This window comes from Falco peregrinus, chromosome 1 (genome assembly GCF_023634155.1).
Source record: "Falco peregrinus isolate bFalPer1 chromosome 1, bFalPer1.pri, whole genome shotgun sequence".
In the NCBI taxonomy this organism is placed as follows: domain Eukaryota; kingdom Metazoa; phylum Chordata; class Aves; order Falconiformes; family Falconidae; genus Falco; species Falco peregrinus.
Window position 1 is genome coordinate 95,513,111 of NC_073721.1, and position 17,993 is coordinate 95,531,103.

The 17,993-nt window shown below is 51.6% G+C and overlaps 1 protein-coding gene across 1 annotated transcript in view; it reads right to left on the bottom strand.

Annotated features, from left to right (window-relative positions):
- Positions 1–17,524, bottom strand: part of TXNDC16 (thioredoxin domain containing 16) — a 41,819-nt gene extending 24,295 nt beyond the window's left edge. Inside the window, exons 1-11 of the mRNA XM_005242996.3 lie at positions 16,986–17,524; positions 11,820–12,023; positions 10,793–10,875; positions 9,616–9,689; positions 8,704–8,778; positions 8,251–8,372; positions 7,648–7,738; positions 5,373–5,529; positions 3,308–3,474; positions 2,144–2,204; positions 535–688 (exon numbers count right to left, since the gene is read on the bottom strand). Coding sequence (XP_005243053.2) covers positions 535–688; positions 2,144–2,204; positions 3,308–3,474; positions 5,373–5,529; positions 7,648–7,738; positions 8,251–8,372; positions 8,704–8,778; positions 9,616–9,689; positions 10,793–10,875; positions 11,820–11,988 — 1,153 coding nt within the window. The 5' untranslated portion in view covers positions 11,989–12,023; positions 16,986–17,524. The remainder of the gene's footprint in view (positions 1–534; positions 689–2,143; positions 2,205–3,307; positions 3,475–5,372; positions 5,530–7,647; positions 7,739–8,250; positions 8,373–8,703; positions 8,779–9,615; positions 9,690–10,792; positions 10,876–11,819; positions 12,024–16,985) is intronic.
- Between the last annotated feature and the right edge of the window lie 469 nt (positions 17,525–17,993).

A 17,993-nucleotide genomic window follows, 5' to 3' on the forward strand; every position in this document is an offset into this window, starting at 1 on the left:
AAACGAAACCAATTTTGTATGGAAAGCAAGTGCATTTTCAAGGACACATTGCAGGGCCTAGTGTTTTCTCCCTGCAGAAAGCAAGTCTGGAACAGCTCTTACAAAAACATGTCTCAAAGCTTTCCAAAGGGACTGATAATTCTGAGGCTTTTCTTCTGATGGTTGAAAAGGAGACAGTGTTGGGTGTACTTTAAACTCCTCATGCCTCTGAAGCTGGATGTGCTCAAGCAGAAGCACCCCCATTTCCACTTCTGCATGCACTTCACATGCAGCACTTCTGCAACACTTTCTCTAACGGCTGCTGATTTTTCTCCCTGGTGTTTCCCCTAAAAATTATTCCTGTCTGTCACAAAACTCCAGTGATCTGCGAAGAATGAAAGAGCCACTTTGTACAGCCGTGATGTGACTGTGATAGCTTGCCTTGGATTTGCAAAAGTGTTCTCTAATGCTTTTACACATGCCTGCATGTCCCTAGCAGGTGCTGACTGCATGTCCTATCTGATGACAATCAGCTTTTCACTGTTATTTGCACACCTTGATTGTTATTCTCTTTTTCATCCTCTTCTTCCTCCTCCTCTTCCTCTTCTTCCTCCTCCTCCTTCTGGATTTGTTCAACCTTGTTCTTATCTTCCACCAGGGTTATAACTTCATCAGTGTCTTCCAAGACCAGGTATTTGATTGGCACTCCCTAAAGAAAACAGAATAAATCAGTGAGAGCAAAACATCACTCTCTGCCTCTTCTGCCTGCAAATCAAACTCAAGGCTGATGGGGCACCATCACCCAACTTCTTACTTTTGGGTGTATGTCAACAGATTCTTAAAGCTGCCAAGAAAGGAAGCTTCTGGGATGTGTTTTTTTGGCCCAGTTTCACCTGTGCGTGAGTTTTTTTCACTCCAGACTGATGTTTTGCCCACTTCCACCCGTGCATGAGTTTTTCTCACCGCAGACTGACATCTCCTTGCAAGGAAGTAACTGTGTCTATGTGGGATCCTGTGCCTGGAGTTGTGAAAGTGAACACCCACTGCACCTCCCAGCGTCTCAACATAGATCTACCACTGCAAGAAAAAGCCTAGTGGCCAAACAATGAAGGAGAGTGGGGAGGTACGGGGTCTGTATGGCTGCCCCCAGACTAGGAGGGGTCAGGCTTGGTCAGAGCAGCCCACCACAGCCTAGGAAACTGGCACAAAAAATCCTTTATCTCATGAAGCTCAAGCAAAAAGAGTGCTCCCCAGTGTACACAGGCTGCCAATCCATGTAAACAAAGGAGCAAAATGTATTTGGAAAGAAAAGAGCAAAATGCATTTCTCAGAAAGGAGACCTTGTCAGCTTAAAAAAAAATGTTCTGGCACTGTCTCAGCGAAAGGCACTTCAGAAAAAAATTGATTTGATAATGAACTGAGAGAAATGACAAACTGCTGGCACCTCCCATTGGCTCTAAGAGGAGAAACACCACATGCACATCTCTCACCAGGGCATGGGAAGCCCTCAGGGGATGCTCAGGTTCAGGTCTGATCCTGTATCTTTGCAATCACAAGTGTGACAGTTCAGGTAATCTGGGGCAACGTGTGCTCCCTGGCATTTGTCGGCACTGAATTCCATCTTGCCTCACAAGCTGGGTCAGGTCCCTCCAGAGTTTAGCTCATCTTGATCAACCTCATTTAACTTACACCCTGCCCTTTTCCCAGATCTCTGCCAGAGGCATTCGGCTACACCAGTTCAGCACAGACCTTTGGTTGTCTGCTCTTTGTTTCACACTCATTTCCTCTCCCGTCTTTTGAACGCTTTTCCTAAGGGGGCAAGGGCCTTCAGAAGTCCAGATCTTTGGGGATTTTGCACTTGGACTACTACCTTAGCTAGTTCACAACCTTGTGTTGCCTTAAGGTGTAACAGAGATGTCACCCTACGTTTTGAATCCAAAATAAACTCCGTATGTTATCTTTGCCAGCACGTACAACTGCTCTGCAGCACCAGACTCGGGCAGTTCCAAATACATGCATGCATCTAGGGAAAGACACTTCCCCTTGAGCTTCTGGGAAGGCTGTCAAATAACAACGGAGCCAAGCAACATCCCAACACCTCTCAAGAGCACCATGCCCAGATAGGGAAATGAGAGTTGTACAAGAAAGAAATCCAGCATCTAACCTCATCTGGTGTCTTGAGAGCGACGTTTGACTGGAGCAGAATGTTCAAATCTACGTGGTCCCTTCCAAAATACAAAGTGAACATTAGATGGTGTGACACGCAAGGTCACCCCCTCCATTTAGCCTGCCTGGCTGGCAAGCCCACCTCTCAGCAGCACCACGTCCTCACAGAGTTGTGCTTCAAGGCTCCCGAGAACTTGCAGGAACCCAGAATCAACGTCAGTGGCGGAGAAATAGGCTCTAAATGACCTTCTGGTGGCACTGCACTGCACAACATGCCTATTTCACAAGGGGCTTGGATTCCCTTTCTGTGATTCAAGTCTTTGCTCACACACTGGTAGCCACATCCCAGCGCAGCTGCTCTGCTGGTGGACTTCAGCTCATGACTACATGGAACCAAGAAGTGCCTCCATACAGGGAGGTACCATGGTGGCAGAAAGCTGGAATGAAAGAACCCACACCCATCCTTCCTCCACCTCCTCCCATTTGCACAGCTGCCAGCAGACATCCCCAGAGGCTGTGCAACCATGCCTACAGGGGCTGCACACCTCCTTTGGCAAGATAGCATGGAAGCGTTTTCAAACACAAGCCAGACTGGAGTATGCAGGCTGCTCCTGAGCCCATGGAGCAGAGAGAAGTAACTGAAGGTCAGCCATGGAGGAAGGCAGGTATGCTCAGCACAGCTGCCCTATGGCCAGCCACAAGCGTGTCTCCTGCGCTCCTGGGGAGCAAGCGTGTTGCTTTAACTCCAAGAGCCCTTGTTGACTCAGGAGGCATCACTCACTGAGCAGAGACCTTGATCGCATCCTAGCACCCACAGTCCACCTCCTTTACTGGATCTCCTTCTGCTCTTAATTTGAGGGCAAAATACAAACCTTCCATCTGTGCTAAATTTCCTTTCCAAAATCTCTCTTAGTCTGTTTTTCCACTTCTAAGTCAGCAAGAAACTCAAACGTTTCTACGCTTCCAGCCAGTCTGAAACCAAACTAATCTGATTCTGGGCAAGTCCTTAAACGTGACACCCTCTTGCAGGACATAGCCTAGTTTTACTGCCTCTCACCCAAATGTGAGTAAGCCCATTGACTCTCATCCTGGCGGTGGGGTAACTGAGCTTGGAAACACCACAAAAAGCCAGGAGAACCCCAAAACACCCGAGAGCAAATACCTGGACAAAAGGGCAACTCCTGCTTTCCCTAAGAGCCGCCAGGCCACAAACTCTGCTGTCCTCCTGTCAGCCTCGTAGGTCTCTTTCTGGCTAAGGATGAACACAAGTGGTAGCCCAAGCTGTAAGTGAACGGTGGAAACCTTCTCTGGGTCCTCAGCAACCTCTGTCTGGAGAAGAGAAATGGTTATACTGCAGCACATCTCCACACCACTTGAAGATACCTCAGGTCTTCTCCTGTACAGCCCAAGCCACTGTGTGTTCCCCAGACACAAAAATAATGAGGCCCTCGAGAAAAAAGCCTCCAACTCTGATTCTAAAACATCAATTGAAGCAGAACCCACACAATCCCAGTTAAATTGTTCTAACCTGTCATGACTCTCCCTGTTAAAAACCCAGGCACTATTATGCACGTTCTTTGTGACTTAGCAACTCCAGATGTCAGAACTCCATTAATTTTTATTTACCTGCCATCCATTCCCTGGGGCACTTTGAGAGTCCCAGCCACAACATGCAAGAGCTGGCATCCTCTCCCTTCCTGCCTTGGACGTGCTACTTCACGACAGCACGGAGCTGCTTAACAAAGTGCCTTCCCTCCATGGGCCTAACCCATGCTGGCTGAAGGAGGCACTTCCCAGCTCATCTACCTGTCCTTTTGGCTGGGCAGAGATGTCACCAGTGGGAACTGGAGGCCTGCTGAAGTTTACTGCCCCATGGGACGAGGAGATAGGAGGAACCTCCAGCCCCTTGTGTTCACCAAGGCATGAATCATAGAAAAGTTTGGGTTGGAAGGGACCTTAAAGACCATCCAGTTCCAACCCCCTGCCACAGGCAGGGACACCTTCCACCAGCCCAGGTTGCTCCCAGCCCCATCCAGCCTGGCCCTGAGCACTCCCAGGGATGGGGCATCCACAGCTGCTCTGGGCAGCCTGTGCCAGTGCCTCGCCGCCCTCACAGTAAAGAATTTCTTCCTACTGTCTAACCTAAATCTGCCCTCTTTCAGTTTAAAGCCATTCCCCCTTGTCCTGCACTCCAGGCCCCTGTAAAAAGCCCCTCCCCAGCTTCCCTGTCGGCCCCTTTGGGCACTGGCAGGTGCTGTCAGGTCTCCCCGCAGCCTTCTCTTCTCCAGGCTGAGCAGCCCCAACTCCCTCAGCCTGTCTCCACAGCAGAGGGGCTCCAGCCCTCTGAGCATCTCCGTGGCCTCCTCTGGACTCGCTCCAGCAGGTCCATGTCCCCCTGATGCTGGGGGCCTCAGAGGATGACTGATACAAACTCCCCAGGGTGCTGAGCCTCCTGTGGGGAGCCTAGGAACACCTAAGGACTTTGGGTTTGTTTAGTTCGGAGAAAAGGAGGCTGGGGGCTGACCGCACTGCTCCCTACAGCTTCCTCAGGAGGTGCCATGGAGAAGGAGGTGCTGATCTCTTCTCTCTGGTATCCAGAGATGGGATGTATGGGAATGGTTCAACACTGCACCAAGGGTGGTTTAGACTGGACATTAGGAAGCATTTATTTACCAAGAAGATAGTCAAACACTGGAACAGGCTCCCTAGAGAGGTGGTTGATGACCTGAGCCTGTCGGTGTTTAAGAGGCATTTGGATGATGCCCTTAATATCATGCTTTAACTTTTGGTTGGCCCCGAATTGGTCACGCAGTTGGACTAGATGGTCGTTGTAGGTCCCTTCCAACTGAAATAGTCTAGTCCTATTCTATGTTATTCTATTCTTTCCTATCCTACCCTACCCTATCCTAATGTTCCAGCAAAGTCCAAGAAACACCTCCACCCCTTTCCCACTCATGGTGCTTACAGACAACTAGAGGACCAGACATTGGTGCCAGGGCTCCCTGGAAAGGTCTAAGCAGGCTGAGCAGTGCAATGCAGTGTCGCTCCCATCCAGCCCTGTGCCTGTGTCTTCCTTGGACCTGACCTGGGAGCTTTGTCATTAACTTCATGGGGAAGGGACAGATTCTCATACTCAGCCTTGCCTTCTGCTCACACCTCCCTCATCCTCATCCACCCCAGCTGCCCTCGTCCCCACAGGGCAAGTGGTTCCTCTTTCCCAGTCATACCACCAGAGGAGCTCCCATAAGCTTGAGGTGTCTGTGGATGTTGAGCATTGTCAGAGCCTGCCCCATAGCTGTCCTCCTGCAGGGTTGTGCCAGGTCCGTGGCCTGCTGGCAGTGGCAGAACAACAGCCACGCAGACGGCACATCAGGCTCATCATTGCTGTGAGAGAAAAAAAAAAACAACCCATGCTGATCATCCACCACAGGGTTTTTAAAATGCCCCAAAAGAATCACCATGTTTGCTGATGTTTTACAGAGCAGATGATCCTCAAGTTCAGGGATTGGTAGGCTTGTAGGACCTCTTCAATAACCCTACTACTGACAGGTATAATCGGGTTCAGGTACCTTTCAGAATTGTGCTGAACAACTAATAAAGACCCTGGCTCACCAGATGTAAATGAGCCCAACCACAGAAAAGTTGGCCCAGCCTGAGAATCACAGAATCACTTAGGTCAGAAAAGACCTTTAAGATCACAGAATCAAAGAATCATAGACTGGTTTGGTTGGAAGAAAGCTTAAAGACCATTTAGTTCCTAAGCCCCTGCCACGGGCAGGGACACCTCCCACCAGCCCAGGTTGCTCCCAGCCCCATCCAGCCTGGCCCTGAGCACTCCCAGGGATGGGGCACCCACAGCTGCTCTGGGCAGCCTGTGCCAGCGCCTCGCCACCATCGTAGTGAAGAACTTCTTCCCCATATCTGTATCTGTCCTCCTTCAGTTTAAAACCACATCCCCTTGCCTTATCACAGCAGGACCTACTAAGAAGTCTGTCCTCAACGTTTTTGCAAGCCCCCTTTAATTATTGAAAGGCCACTATAAGGTCTGCCCAGAGCCTTCTCTTCTCCAGAAGATCATCAAGTCCAGCTTTTCTCAGTGGAACCAGTCATGCCATTGCAGTGAAGACCCTGAGAGGAGATGGAGAGATAAAATCTACAGCTTTGCTCATGCCTTTTACCTCACTGATGACATCTTACAGACTGTATAAGGAATATTCCACCTTCTGGACAGCATTTGTTTTGGCGGCGCCACAGGAAGCAGTGAGGTTGAGTTGCTGGGATGGGTCTCTGGTTAGTCATTCCTGCTCTGGTACCATCACTAGTGTTGGCCTGTGTGTTAACTCTGGGAAGTCACGTTCCTTTCCCTATGCACCCATTCCCTACATCTAAACCAGGGATGACCTTCTTCGTAAAGGGTTTTAAGATCTCTCTGTGGAAGAGTAGAGTATAGTAGTAAGACCTCAAAGCCTGCAGTGTCCCGGTTGGCTGAAGGCTGTCATGTTGGCGAAGCTACCACCATTTCACCAGCTAAGGCGATGGCCTGCTGGGGTCTCCTCTGCTTTAAGCAGAACGAAGCCGATTCCTGTCCAAATGACAACCGTGCCACCTAGTGGCGGCCACGACGTGCTGTCCTTGATGACGATGGGATGGCACCTTGGGAAGGACCACTGTCGTAGGCAAATCGTTGTACAAATGCTTTGCCGAGGATGCAACGTGCTATGTGATATTCCCACCTTCCTCCTTCTCAGCCTCCTGACTGCAGCAGGTCACAGCAGCAGCAAGTCACGTTGAAGGATCTGCCCCTCTACTGCAGCTCCTCCTGCGTGGGAAGAGGATGGCCTGAGCTGGGCAGCTCCCGTTGGGTGGGAAGTCCCAAATACATGAGCAGTGTCTCAGGCAGCTGAACTGGAGAACTTGCTGCTGCCAGAAGTTGCTGAGATGAAAACTAAAAATGTGTTTAAAAACTTCTGGTGGCTGTTAACACCATGAGTCCTGAAACCTCCGACTGCCAGAAGATGGGAGGCTGCAGGCAACGCACATCCATTTCCTCAGGTCCTTTGTGAAGCACCTGTGGCCACTGCAGGGGTAAGATATGGAGCTGGGTGGTCTTTGCTCTGACCCGCTACAGCAGTTCTTACCCTTCTCAGCTGGCCAGACTTGGTCATCAAAGCACAAAGCTGAGTGTTTTAAGACTGTAACATCAGCTCTATCAGCCCTCCCGAAAACCCATGGCTGGGGTTTGATCAGTCAGCTACGGAAAGGAGACAGTGGGCTCTTCTCCCGTAAAATCCCATTCCATGAACAGTCACAAATAGCATGGCTAGTCCAAGTCCAGGAACAGAAGCAGCAGCTGGTTTTGGAAAAGAAACCAGATCTGACTGCCCACCCTTGGCATAACACCCTAATACCACCCCAGTATCTGACCTGGGAATCTGAGAAACCCAGAGCAGAGCAAACAGGGCAGGGGAGCAGCTCTCCCTGGTGGGGGTGCATTGGACATACCCAGTGTCTTTCAACAGTGTTGCCTCAGTTGTCAGAACAAACTGGTGCACAGTCCCGTAGACAAACGCTGCCTCCATCACGGCTCTGTGCTCTGGAAAGAGAAAAGCAAGATGAACTCATCTCAGCTCCCTCCAGATCTCCCTCTTCATCCTTCCCAACTGTAAACACCAGCGCCCAGGCTTTCAGAAACTCTCGGTAAAATGCCACAGCTGTCTGAAGACACACGCTGAAGGTGACAGTGTAACTGGAGCTGGACCCAGTTGCTGATTGCCTGTAAACACACAGGTGATGGATGTGAATCCATTCCACTGCATAACCAGAGATCTGCCTATGAAGTTATTTTTAAAGACAGTAACCTCTGGCTTGCTTTCCTTCTCAAGTCCACCTCTGAAAGTTAATGCTCCCAGCAAAACTTTGCTGGTGCAACTCATCCCTTTGGAAACAGAGTGAGACATATAGAGGTGGAGAACTTGTGGCTGGGTGGCCCTTTCAGGTTTCCCTGATCCTCCATTTGCAGGATTTTGGGTCAGAAACCCAGCTCCCTTGCCCCTCACTAAAAAAGGCTCTGGAGGAGAGCAAAGAAGAAAATTTGAGTATTAATACCTGCTGTGCCAGTAGCTGGTACATAGGCAAAGACCATGTTCAACTTCCCTTTCAATGCGTTTTCAATGTTCTGAAGTTCAGCCAGTGTTTCAACATATTTAACTTCATTAAAGAGCAGGGCACTGAGGATCAGAAAAAAAATGCATCAGCAACTGTTTTAAGAGCAAATTTGCAGCTACATAACCGTGATGGGAAAAGCAAGGTCAAATTCCAGTTTCTTGCTGGCAGATTGAAGATTCACAGCCAAATACAGCTGCCCAGATGTGTGCTGGTGAGTTATCTCAAGGGCATAGATTTAACAGGGTTAAACCATCCCAAAGAGAGAAGCAGCCTTCTGCTTGGCTGAGAGCAGCCTCCAGAATATGTGGGGGTTGTATTTATGCAAAATTTTATATCAACAATTGCAAATGGAAATTAAAGGATTTCACCGAGATGCATCTGGTCTGTACTTACAACAAAACGTTAGCAACAATGGAGTTCACGTCAAACAAGGCATCGGTGGGGAACTCTCGGATCAGCATATTACCTCTAGGGAGGGAAGGAAAGAGTATCACCAAAGAAACTATGAAAGATTAGCTACACGTACTCATTTAATTTTTACTCTGCTGAATACTTCCAGACATCTGCTGGCAGGTATGGCTGGCAAGAAAATGTTAGAATTGAATTTGGGGATCTCCTAGAACGAGGTGTCCCAGCAACACCGTTTTAGTGAAGCCACCTCCGCCACTACTGTTTCACTCAGCTTCTGATGCTGGTAAGAAGCCTAGCACAGGCTGACAGAAGCTCTCTACACACTAAGCATCACCCTGTAGATTCTCACACCAGAGGAAATATTTCTGTGGGTCCTGTACAACAGTCAATGAGAACTGAGCCAATTCATGGAGAAGCTTCCAGATGACAACCCATGGAGAGACCAAGAGCTCAACCTTCACATCCAGGGCAGATGAGCTAACCACACCCACAGGAAGAACAAATGCAAAGAAAACTTCTTTCTAGGGCTAGACCCAAAACCTAGTGATCTGAGCATAACTCTGGAGGACCTGGGGTAGGAGGCCACAAGGACAGAAGAACACTGATGGAGGATTTCTCTCGTGGTTTCACGTAGCAGCACAACCCTCTGCTGCTCAAAGGAGCGTGGGGCAGGACGGGAGGTTTGACACTGAGGACAAAGCATCTACTTTGCCTGTGTTGGACCTTTCAGGGGTAGTTTTCACTAAAGTCTGTATGTCACTGCTGTCCTCATGGCTCCTCTCTTCCTCCACAGACTTCTCTGATCACTGACAGCACTGCCTTCAAACATCTGCACTGGCAAGCAATGACAGTTGTGGCTGGGTGGCATCATGGTGCCCAGAAAGCGCTCCTCACCTGAACAGGTAGGCTTTCCTTAGTGTATTTTCCTTTCCACAATATCTTGAGACATCTTCTTTGGGACAATGAACCTAGACATTGAAAGCATGTAATTAGACACTCAGCTCCACAAATAACTACAAACATACAGCACTACGGTTTTCTTCCATTCAAGAGTCTAAATACAGCCTTTGCAGACCTGCTGGGAGAGAAAATACAAGAAAATAGGGTCCAGAGATGGGGTTTGGAGCTTGTACTTCAGTTCTCCAGCTCAGCCTGCCTTGATTTGGGTCTAATGGGATCAAGAGATCTTATGATCTGCCCAGCATATTCAAAGTGACAGATCACTGTTTGCTTATTAAATTTAGCCTGTCTCTGGAGGAAATTTAAGACATACACACAAACATATAAGCACTTTCTATAATCTAATTACACTGAATTTGTAGTTCCCTCACCTCAACCTGCATGAAGTTGCAGCTAAAAACTCCTTTATAAGAAATACTTATTGCACTGAATTGAAACAAAGTGAACTCTCCCCATCCATCATTCCCAGCAGTTTGAGCTGGCAGGAGGGAGCTACAGAGGGAGCTGGGCAGGTCCCACCCAGGTGAGATGAGCGGGCTGATGCCCTCCTGTGCAGCACACTGGGACCGTACTCTTCCTTGTGCCATGCCTGTGGGTACCCAGCAGTGAGCAGGCAACTCCACGCACCCATGCAGCTGCTGGGAGGCCAGATTAGATCAGCCAGCTAAGCCAGGCACGTGGCGTTGCCCATGAAGAAGACCAAACAGTGGGAAATATGTGAGTCGCTCAGTGCCCCCTAAACCCACGAACGCCCAACAAAGCACACAGGTTCATCTACTGAGACTGAACTGGAGGCTGGGGGCAGCTCAGGGCTGCCCCTGTCTGAGCCACAGCACTGCCAGTGCTCCGCTTCATGGTGTTTGGAGCCACAGGCACAACATCGAGCCTCTCTGGGACACAGGAACCTGCCCACATCCCACAGGCTGAAGGTGTGATGCAACACCCAAGCAGCAGATGTAAGGCCAGGGCAAGGGATAAAACTGTGTGCCCTGGCCTGCCAACATCTGCTTTCTTCTGGGGTCAGTCCCCAGGGTGGTTCTGCCCACCCTGCAGGAAGCCCTGCAGAAATAATCTGCAGAAACAGCCTGTCCCACTCCTTGTCCCCATTTACCTTCACCACCGAAATGCCATAGTCCTGGAGGGCCTCGGCTGCGTTCTCAATCTGCTCCAAGAAGGGCTGGGCACCAGGAGAAACTGAAACACAAAAAACCCTGGTTTTCATCCCTTCCCTTTACAGATGAGGCAGATGGGAGGACCTTCAGGGCAAGCACCGTGCTCTGGCACTCTAACAGCACGTTAAGGTCTCCAGGAAAACAACCCTGGGACGTCTGAGCAGGGCAAATGGAGCTGTGGCACGCTGCTGGCGGAGGTGCCTGCAGGGATGTGGCTGAGGGGGGCAGAGGGACTGGGATAGGTTTTGTCAAACAAGTGCTGCTGTGCTGGGCTACAAGTCCTCAGAAGTCAAGAGCATCCTCCTGCTGCGCACTGAGACAGTGCTTGATGTGATATGGTCTTGCTGTTACTCAGAGTAAGGTACTTACCGAAACAAAACTAATTACAGGCAACAACATGAATGGCCTCAGACTCCCCTCCTTCCTTTCTAACACACCCAGCTCCTCAGCGCTGACATGGGAGCTGTGCTGGTACCTCAGCCCACACCAGTGTCTCTGGGAAACCACACCTGGGGGTCACGAAGGAGCAGAACAAGAAGGGCAAGGCCAAGGATCTTCTAATTCTTGACAGCCCTTAGTTCCCCTGCATGCAAGGGATCCCCCTTTCCCTGGGAGGTACCATGGCAGAGAAACCCAGCCCCTTTGACGGGCCAAGTCCTTAGGATGCTGGGTTTCTCTTCCACGGTACCTCCAGAAAATAATCCAGAAAATTATCAAAGAGATTTGAAGGAGCGTCCCTGGGGACACAGCCAGGAAAGATCCCACCCCAAGACATCTCTGCCTGTGAGGAGCACTTGGAACTGTGTAAACACAGATTTGCCAGCTGAGCTCAACCAGCTCTTCAAAATAACTCTGGGTGTAAAAGTCTCGAGAATTGTCTCTTCATTGTCCCACTCTCACACACACCCTCACCAAGCCTTTGCTGAAAACCCAGGCTGATGTAAATCCATACTGTTAAATACACACCATTATGGCTGAAATAAGCCAGGGATGCTCTGCCGGCTTGCAAGCTGCTGAAATACCGCTGGGGGCTCAGCTCCTGCAGCAGCCTTGCACTTCCCCACCTTGGGACGGAGAAAACGCAGAAGAGCAGGAAAGAGAAGGAAGACACCCATCTGTCCTTCTGAGCTGACATGGCTGTTATCAGATACAGGCACGGGAGAGTCACAGCTGGGAAAAAAGTAAAAAAAAAAATATATATATATTGTGTATATATATATACACACAAACATATATAAGAGTGTCTGTCTGTTTGGGCAGGCACAGCATGACTGTAATTTCCAGATGTGACACAAACATCTTAAGGACATCACAAATTAGTTGCTAGAACAGCAGATGATTCAGACAACTGCAAAGGTGACAGCAAAGGCCATTCTCTTTCCTCTGAGCAGCATGTGCAACTGCACAGACCCTCGGTGCTTTCAGTTTAGGGCTGGTTTTCTTCCTTTTTTTTTTTCTCCTTTTTTTTTTAAGACTCAAACAGAAATTACGTGTACAGGCAGAATTCTGCGACAGTATTATACAAGAACAAACTCCAACCACCTAAGATGCCTCAATTCTTTTTAAAAAGCTCTGAGGATGCCACTAGCATTACATGTGCCACTGACAGGGGTGTTCACAAAGGGACGGGCCATATTGCTCACTTCAGACCATGCCAGATGATGTGGGCAGGTTCAAGAGCCCTCCCCTAGTGCCTGCCCCATCTCACCACCGTTCAAGGTTTCACCTCCACCAAATGGGAGAGGGGTTTGCACAGGCTCCTCGGGTTTGTCACTCTTGGCTCGGTCCAGCCTCACATTATTCTGATATCAGTGGCAGGGGAGCAAAACCCCTGAGCTACTCCCTTCCGTGCCGGGTCTCCACATGGAGCTGATTAGGAGTGGAGCCAAGGAAATTTGTGAAAGGCTTCAGAGAATGGAGCAAAGACCAAGCATGCAAGTGGCTGCCCTGCCACGGCTGTTTAATTCTTCTTGCTCAGATTAAGGGGCTCAGGATGAGAAAACACCTTCTTCCCACTTTATTCCTTTGTGTAATACCAGGTTCCTTTGCAGCCTGCTCTTCAGGCATCGCTCCCTGCTGCTGCGCGTGCTGCAGCACGGCTGGTCCCTGGCCAACAGAGACAGAGCTGGAACTGAAGCCATGCAGAAGCTGTTTGCTTTGCATCACGAGCTGCAGCTGTTTCCACTAACAAACACCCCTGTGTCCACTGACTGTCATTCCCTCCAACACCCTGTCAGATGCTGTCAGCTTACTGCTGCTGCTCTGCAAGGAACCCAAATTCAAAGGCTCAAAACCAAGCAAAGTCCCCCTGCCTTGCTCCCAGTCAGTGACAGCCAGGGATGCTCAGCCTTCACAGGCTCCCTCGCATGCAGGTGGGGTGTGCAGATCAGGCCTGAATGGCACAAAGGAACAAAGACAAAGCTGAGAAAGGCATGAATTTTTTTTTCTTTTCATCTCAAAGTCTTCAGTTCTTTCCAGCTTTGGGAAGTGCCAGGCATTTCTGGTCCTTTGCCCTCCCATCTGTTCCTCTGATTTACAGAGGGGAGGGGGATGAGGGCAGGGGGATGTTTATTAAATGACAAACTTGGCTACGGCGAGATGGAAAAATAAATCCTGGCATGTGGGAACCAGCCCAGGTCAAATGGGAGAGTTTACTGTCAAGGAGGAAAGAGGAGCAGCCTCCAATGACTCCACGGAGTTCCAAGACTTCATGGAATTATACCTGGAGGAGGGTGCCAGCAACTTAACACACAACTCCAGCCTCTACCCAGCTTCATGTCTCCTCTGGCTCTCGTAGCCTTTCTAGCATCCACCTTCTGCCCTCTCCACATCCCTCTGTGACTGCTGCTCTTCTCCTTGCAGCTCCCCCAAAATCAGCCCTGCCTGCCTCACTGCGACCCCTCACTCTGTCCCACCACCCTCGACCTTGCTCCTCCCCATGCTTTTTTTCACACAAAAAAGCGTGCTCCTCCCTTCCCTACCCACATCCTCACCTACTCAGTCCTGCCCAGCAGCTTCCCTCTGTGCTCCACCAGTCCACACCTGAGTATTCAGCTTTTAGCCCGTTTCCTCAGTCATCTCTTTTCCATCAACAGAAAATTAACGCCATAGGGCTGGAAACAGCCAGAACCCGGTACCGCAGCCACATGCGGGACTACCAGAGATGTGTGAAAATACCAGGGATGTGTGAGCCAGCTCTGTCACTGCTGGGAAACCCTCAAGCCCATGGACCACAGGGCAGCTGAGCACAGCATAGGTGGTAGAAAGGCCCGATTGATGTCTTCAGTGTCATACCTCCAAGCCAGAGCCAGGCAAAGTGGTTAAGGCTACTGTAGATGAACTAAAATGAAACCAAATACACCTGAGACACCCAGCACAAATGCTTGTGTTGGTATAAATTGCTTGTGCCACATCAGTTTTGCTTGGAAGTCCTGCAGCAGCAACCACGGGCTGGGAGCCCTGCCACACTGCCGGGATCCCAGCTGCTTTCCCTGACACCTTGCCCCACAGAGCCCCCGGCTGCCAATATTTATTACTGAGGAAGCTGCAGCACATTTCATTCAACAAGGGGTGATGGGGGGTGGTTTTTATGACTCACAAGATGAGGAAGAACCACTGTCCTACTGGAATCATGGACTGCACAGACAGCCAGGTACCATCTCCGTCACCTATGGGCCTCCCCGAACTCAGGAGAAACACCACCAACCCCGACTTAAATGCCAGTGATGTAAAATCTCCCCCATCCCTCAGCAGAATATTTTCCTCCCGGTGATCAATCACCTTCTTACAAAACCCCTACACTTTATGTCTGGTCCAAATATGTTACACTGCTGCTTCCCCCTTGTTTTATTTCAGTCTATCAGTAATCTTCCAGCCCGCAGAGCCCTCAGTTGGCAGGTTGTAACGCCCTAGGTAGATGCTCTGAAACCAGGAGCACTGAGAATGCTCCTAAATGCAGTCACTTCAGCCTCTCCTGTCATGATCAATGCAGATCAAGACTTTTGTTGCAGCAGGACCTTAACCCCTCTCCCAGCTGGCACAATGCTTTGGCAGCCTGCTTGCCTGCCTTTCCTGCCCTTCTGGCAGCAGTCAACCAGTGTGCTGCCCTCCCAAATTTGCTGGCACAAGACAGACCCCAAATCCACGTGGGGCTGACTCAACCCCTTAGCTACAGCAGGCTAAACAACGCTGAAGCACTCTCACTGGCATGGCTGGATGTCCCAGCACAAATACACCTCCTGCTGCTGCAGCTGAAAAACGCAAAGACGAGTGTAACGCTGATGGCTCTTCTTGCTCTTTGGACCATGCACGCACGTTTCCTTAAAGGGGTCCAGAAAAACTCCCTGAAAAGCTCTCTGTTCCAGCCTGCTGCTCTGCGGATCTGCTGCACATCACTGCCCGACCAGCGAGCCCTTCCCAAACACATCCAGCTTGCAGCCAGCTTGGCTGGAGATGGAAGCTGTCCCAACAGCTGTATAGTTTGCAAATTTCTTTTCTCCTGAAAAGATGATAAATTGGCCCTTCAGGGCTAAAGAAAGCATCCTTGGGATCCCACTGAAGCTTATCTGGATGACAGTGACCCTCCGGTGGCAACCCACTATGGGAAACTGTCACCCTGCGGCCACTTCACTGCCTGGGGGTGGGGGACGAGGTTTGTCCTGCAGGATTTTATTTCACTAGGAGAATACAGTGCCCCACATCACACGCCTGACGATTGCTGACACGTACTGCTGACAACTGTTGAAATATTGCTTATGCTTTTTTTTTTCTGGGTGAGGTTATGCGTTAGTTTTATGGAATCCTACAGCTGCCTGGAAATAACCTTACTTCCTTATCAGATATTGCATTATTTTGCACATTTTTCATCTTTGAAAAAGCAGCCATCACCAGCCTTTTCCTAATCAGCAGGTAAGTCAGGCTAATTATCACTACCCAGTTTTGCTGGAACAGAGCTCAACCCAGCTCCCTTCAAATTTTCCAAAGGTAACTTCTTTGACCCAGCTGACTTCAATAAGGTCAAAAAGCTGCAGCTCCCCAGCATCTGGAGCTGGAACAGCACTGAGAGCGTTCTCCAGCTGCTTCAGGATGGGCTTGCAATCATGGCATTGAAATACCTGCTGGCTTTTCCCACCCACCCCCTTCTCCCCAGCAGCCTGTGGAGGAGGCAGGAGTTGCCACCTGCAACTGCGGGGCCCCTACAGCTGTGCCCCCCCATCCTGCGCTGCCGCTGCCATGACCGTGACCCTACAGCTATGGGGAGATGTTTCCACCCGTGCTGGATGCCCCCACAAGCCTCCCAGCCAGGCTGTGATGCCAGGACCCACAGTAGCCCCCATGCACTGCTGGTTTCCAGCCAGAAAACAGCGCCGTCACCTCAGAGGTGTTTCTTTATCTCGCAGTTATCCACAAGCACCGTTTTGAGCCAGCAAGCTGCTCGGCCTTTTGTGTGCAGAGGCAGACGCGCTTTTCGACCAGCAGCGTTGTAAGGATGGTGCAGATTGCTGCATAACCAGCCTGTGGCGTAAATCCATGCTGGGGCAGCTCGTGAGACCGGAGGCACATCTGGCACACTGCGTCGGATGATAACGGAGCTTTTCTCCCACGTCATTGCCGCTCCCCGGCCTCTGACCCCTTGCACCAGACATGCCCGATTGTCCGTGCAAATGCAAGATAGGGGCCAGCAGGCAGGGCAGGAGGGGGCCCGCAGGGACAGCTGCGGTGAGGGGCACCTGGCAGTGCAGGGACCCTTCTCAAGGGTCAGCAGCAGAGGTGGGACATCAAAGTGCATCCCAGCCTGTTGCCTGGCATGCTTTGCCTCGATGATTTTTTTTTTTGCAGCGATGCTGCCACCGCTGCCCTGTCCAGAGAGTTTCACTTTCATTTTCGATCCCAGGTCCCATTTCCCAGCACCTAGTAGCCCCGCTGGGCCTCGCTTGCTGGCCGAGGCTGCGGCTGGGACATGCCACAGCCTTTCCCTCTGCCCACGCAGCGAGAGGAGTGCTCCGATGCCCCGGCACCCACAGACAGCTGCTGCACCCACTTAGTCTGGCCTTGGGGACTAAGGTGCTGGGAAAGAGCTGGCACTGGAGGGACAACATGGCTGAGCTCCCTCCAAGTAGGGATGTCACCTACCTGGGTGTCCCGAGCATTCGGGCTGAAGTCCTCATCCCACCGCCGCAGCTGCTGGGAGAGCATCCTGCATCCAGGTCTCCCCTTGGCCCCAGCAGCCCCGGCCTGGCTGCACAGCTGGAGAATGTGGGATGCCCAAAACGAAGCTGCTGGGTCTGTGCCCCCCCAGCGGCGGGATCGCTGAGACCTGAGCTGGGCTCTCAGTACTGGGGGGTCTCTGAAGGTTCCCCTGGCTGCTGTGGCCTCTGAGCATTCCCCACTGCCATAGGTGCGGCTGCTCGTACGGAACAGGCGGTCTTTCAGCTACATTTGGGACATCCCCACACCAGCAGAGACCCAACCTGCACCCACCACCGTGGGACCTCCCCCGCACCTCCCCGCAGCCTGTCGGGGGTGCGCCGGTGCCCCCGCAACCAGCTCCAGGAACCCCTCTAGGAACGCTGCCTGTTTCCTCCCGGAGGCCCCTGCCCGGCCCCGGAGCAGGGTGCTGCTAGCGCCGACCCCCCAAGGCGGGGACCCCCTGCTCGCAGTAACGGAGACCCCCAGAGCTGCTCCCCCCCCCACACACACTCCCCCTTTTGTGGTTCCCCGCAGCCGCCGGGCCCCGCCGCGCCCCGCCACGGCCGGCCGAGACCCCGCCCCCGGGGGGAGGACGCGAGGGGCGGGGCCAGTTCCGCGAGGGGCGTGGCCTCCTCCCGCCGCTCCAGGTAGGCGGTGCGGGAGAGGGAGGAGGCGGGCGGCGGCGGCAACCCAAGAAGCAAGAAGCGAACGGCGGGGGCGGCCGTGAGTGACAGGCAGCGGCGACCACTCGGCGCGTCGGATGGGCGCGGTGGGGGCGGGCCGGCGGGGAGCCAATGGGGAGAGCGCGCTGTCAGGAGCGAGCGCCTCAAATAATCGGGCTCAGCTGATTGTCCTCGGCAGAGAGTTGTTTGGCGGCGGGCGGGCGGGCGGCGCAGCCAGGAGGGCGGGCGCGCGCGAGGGAGCGCGAGAGGCGGGGGGCTCCCCTTTGTT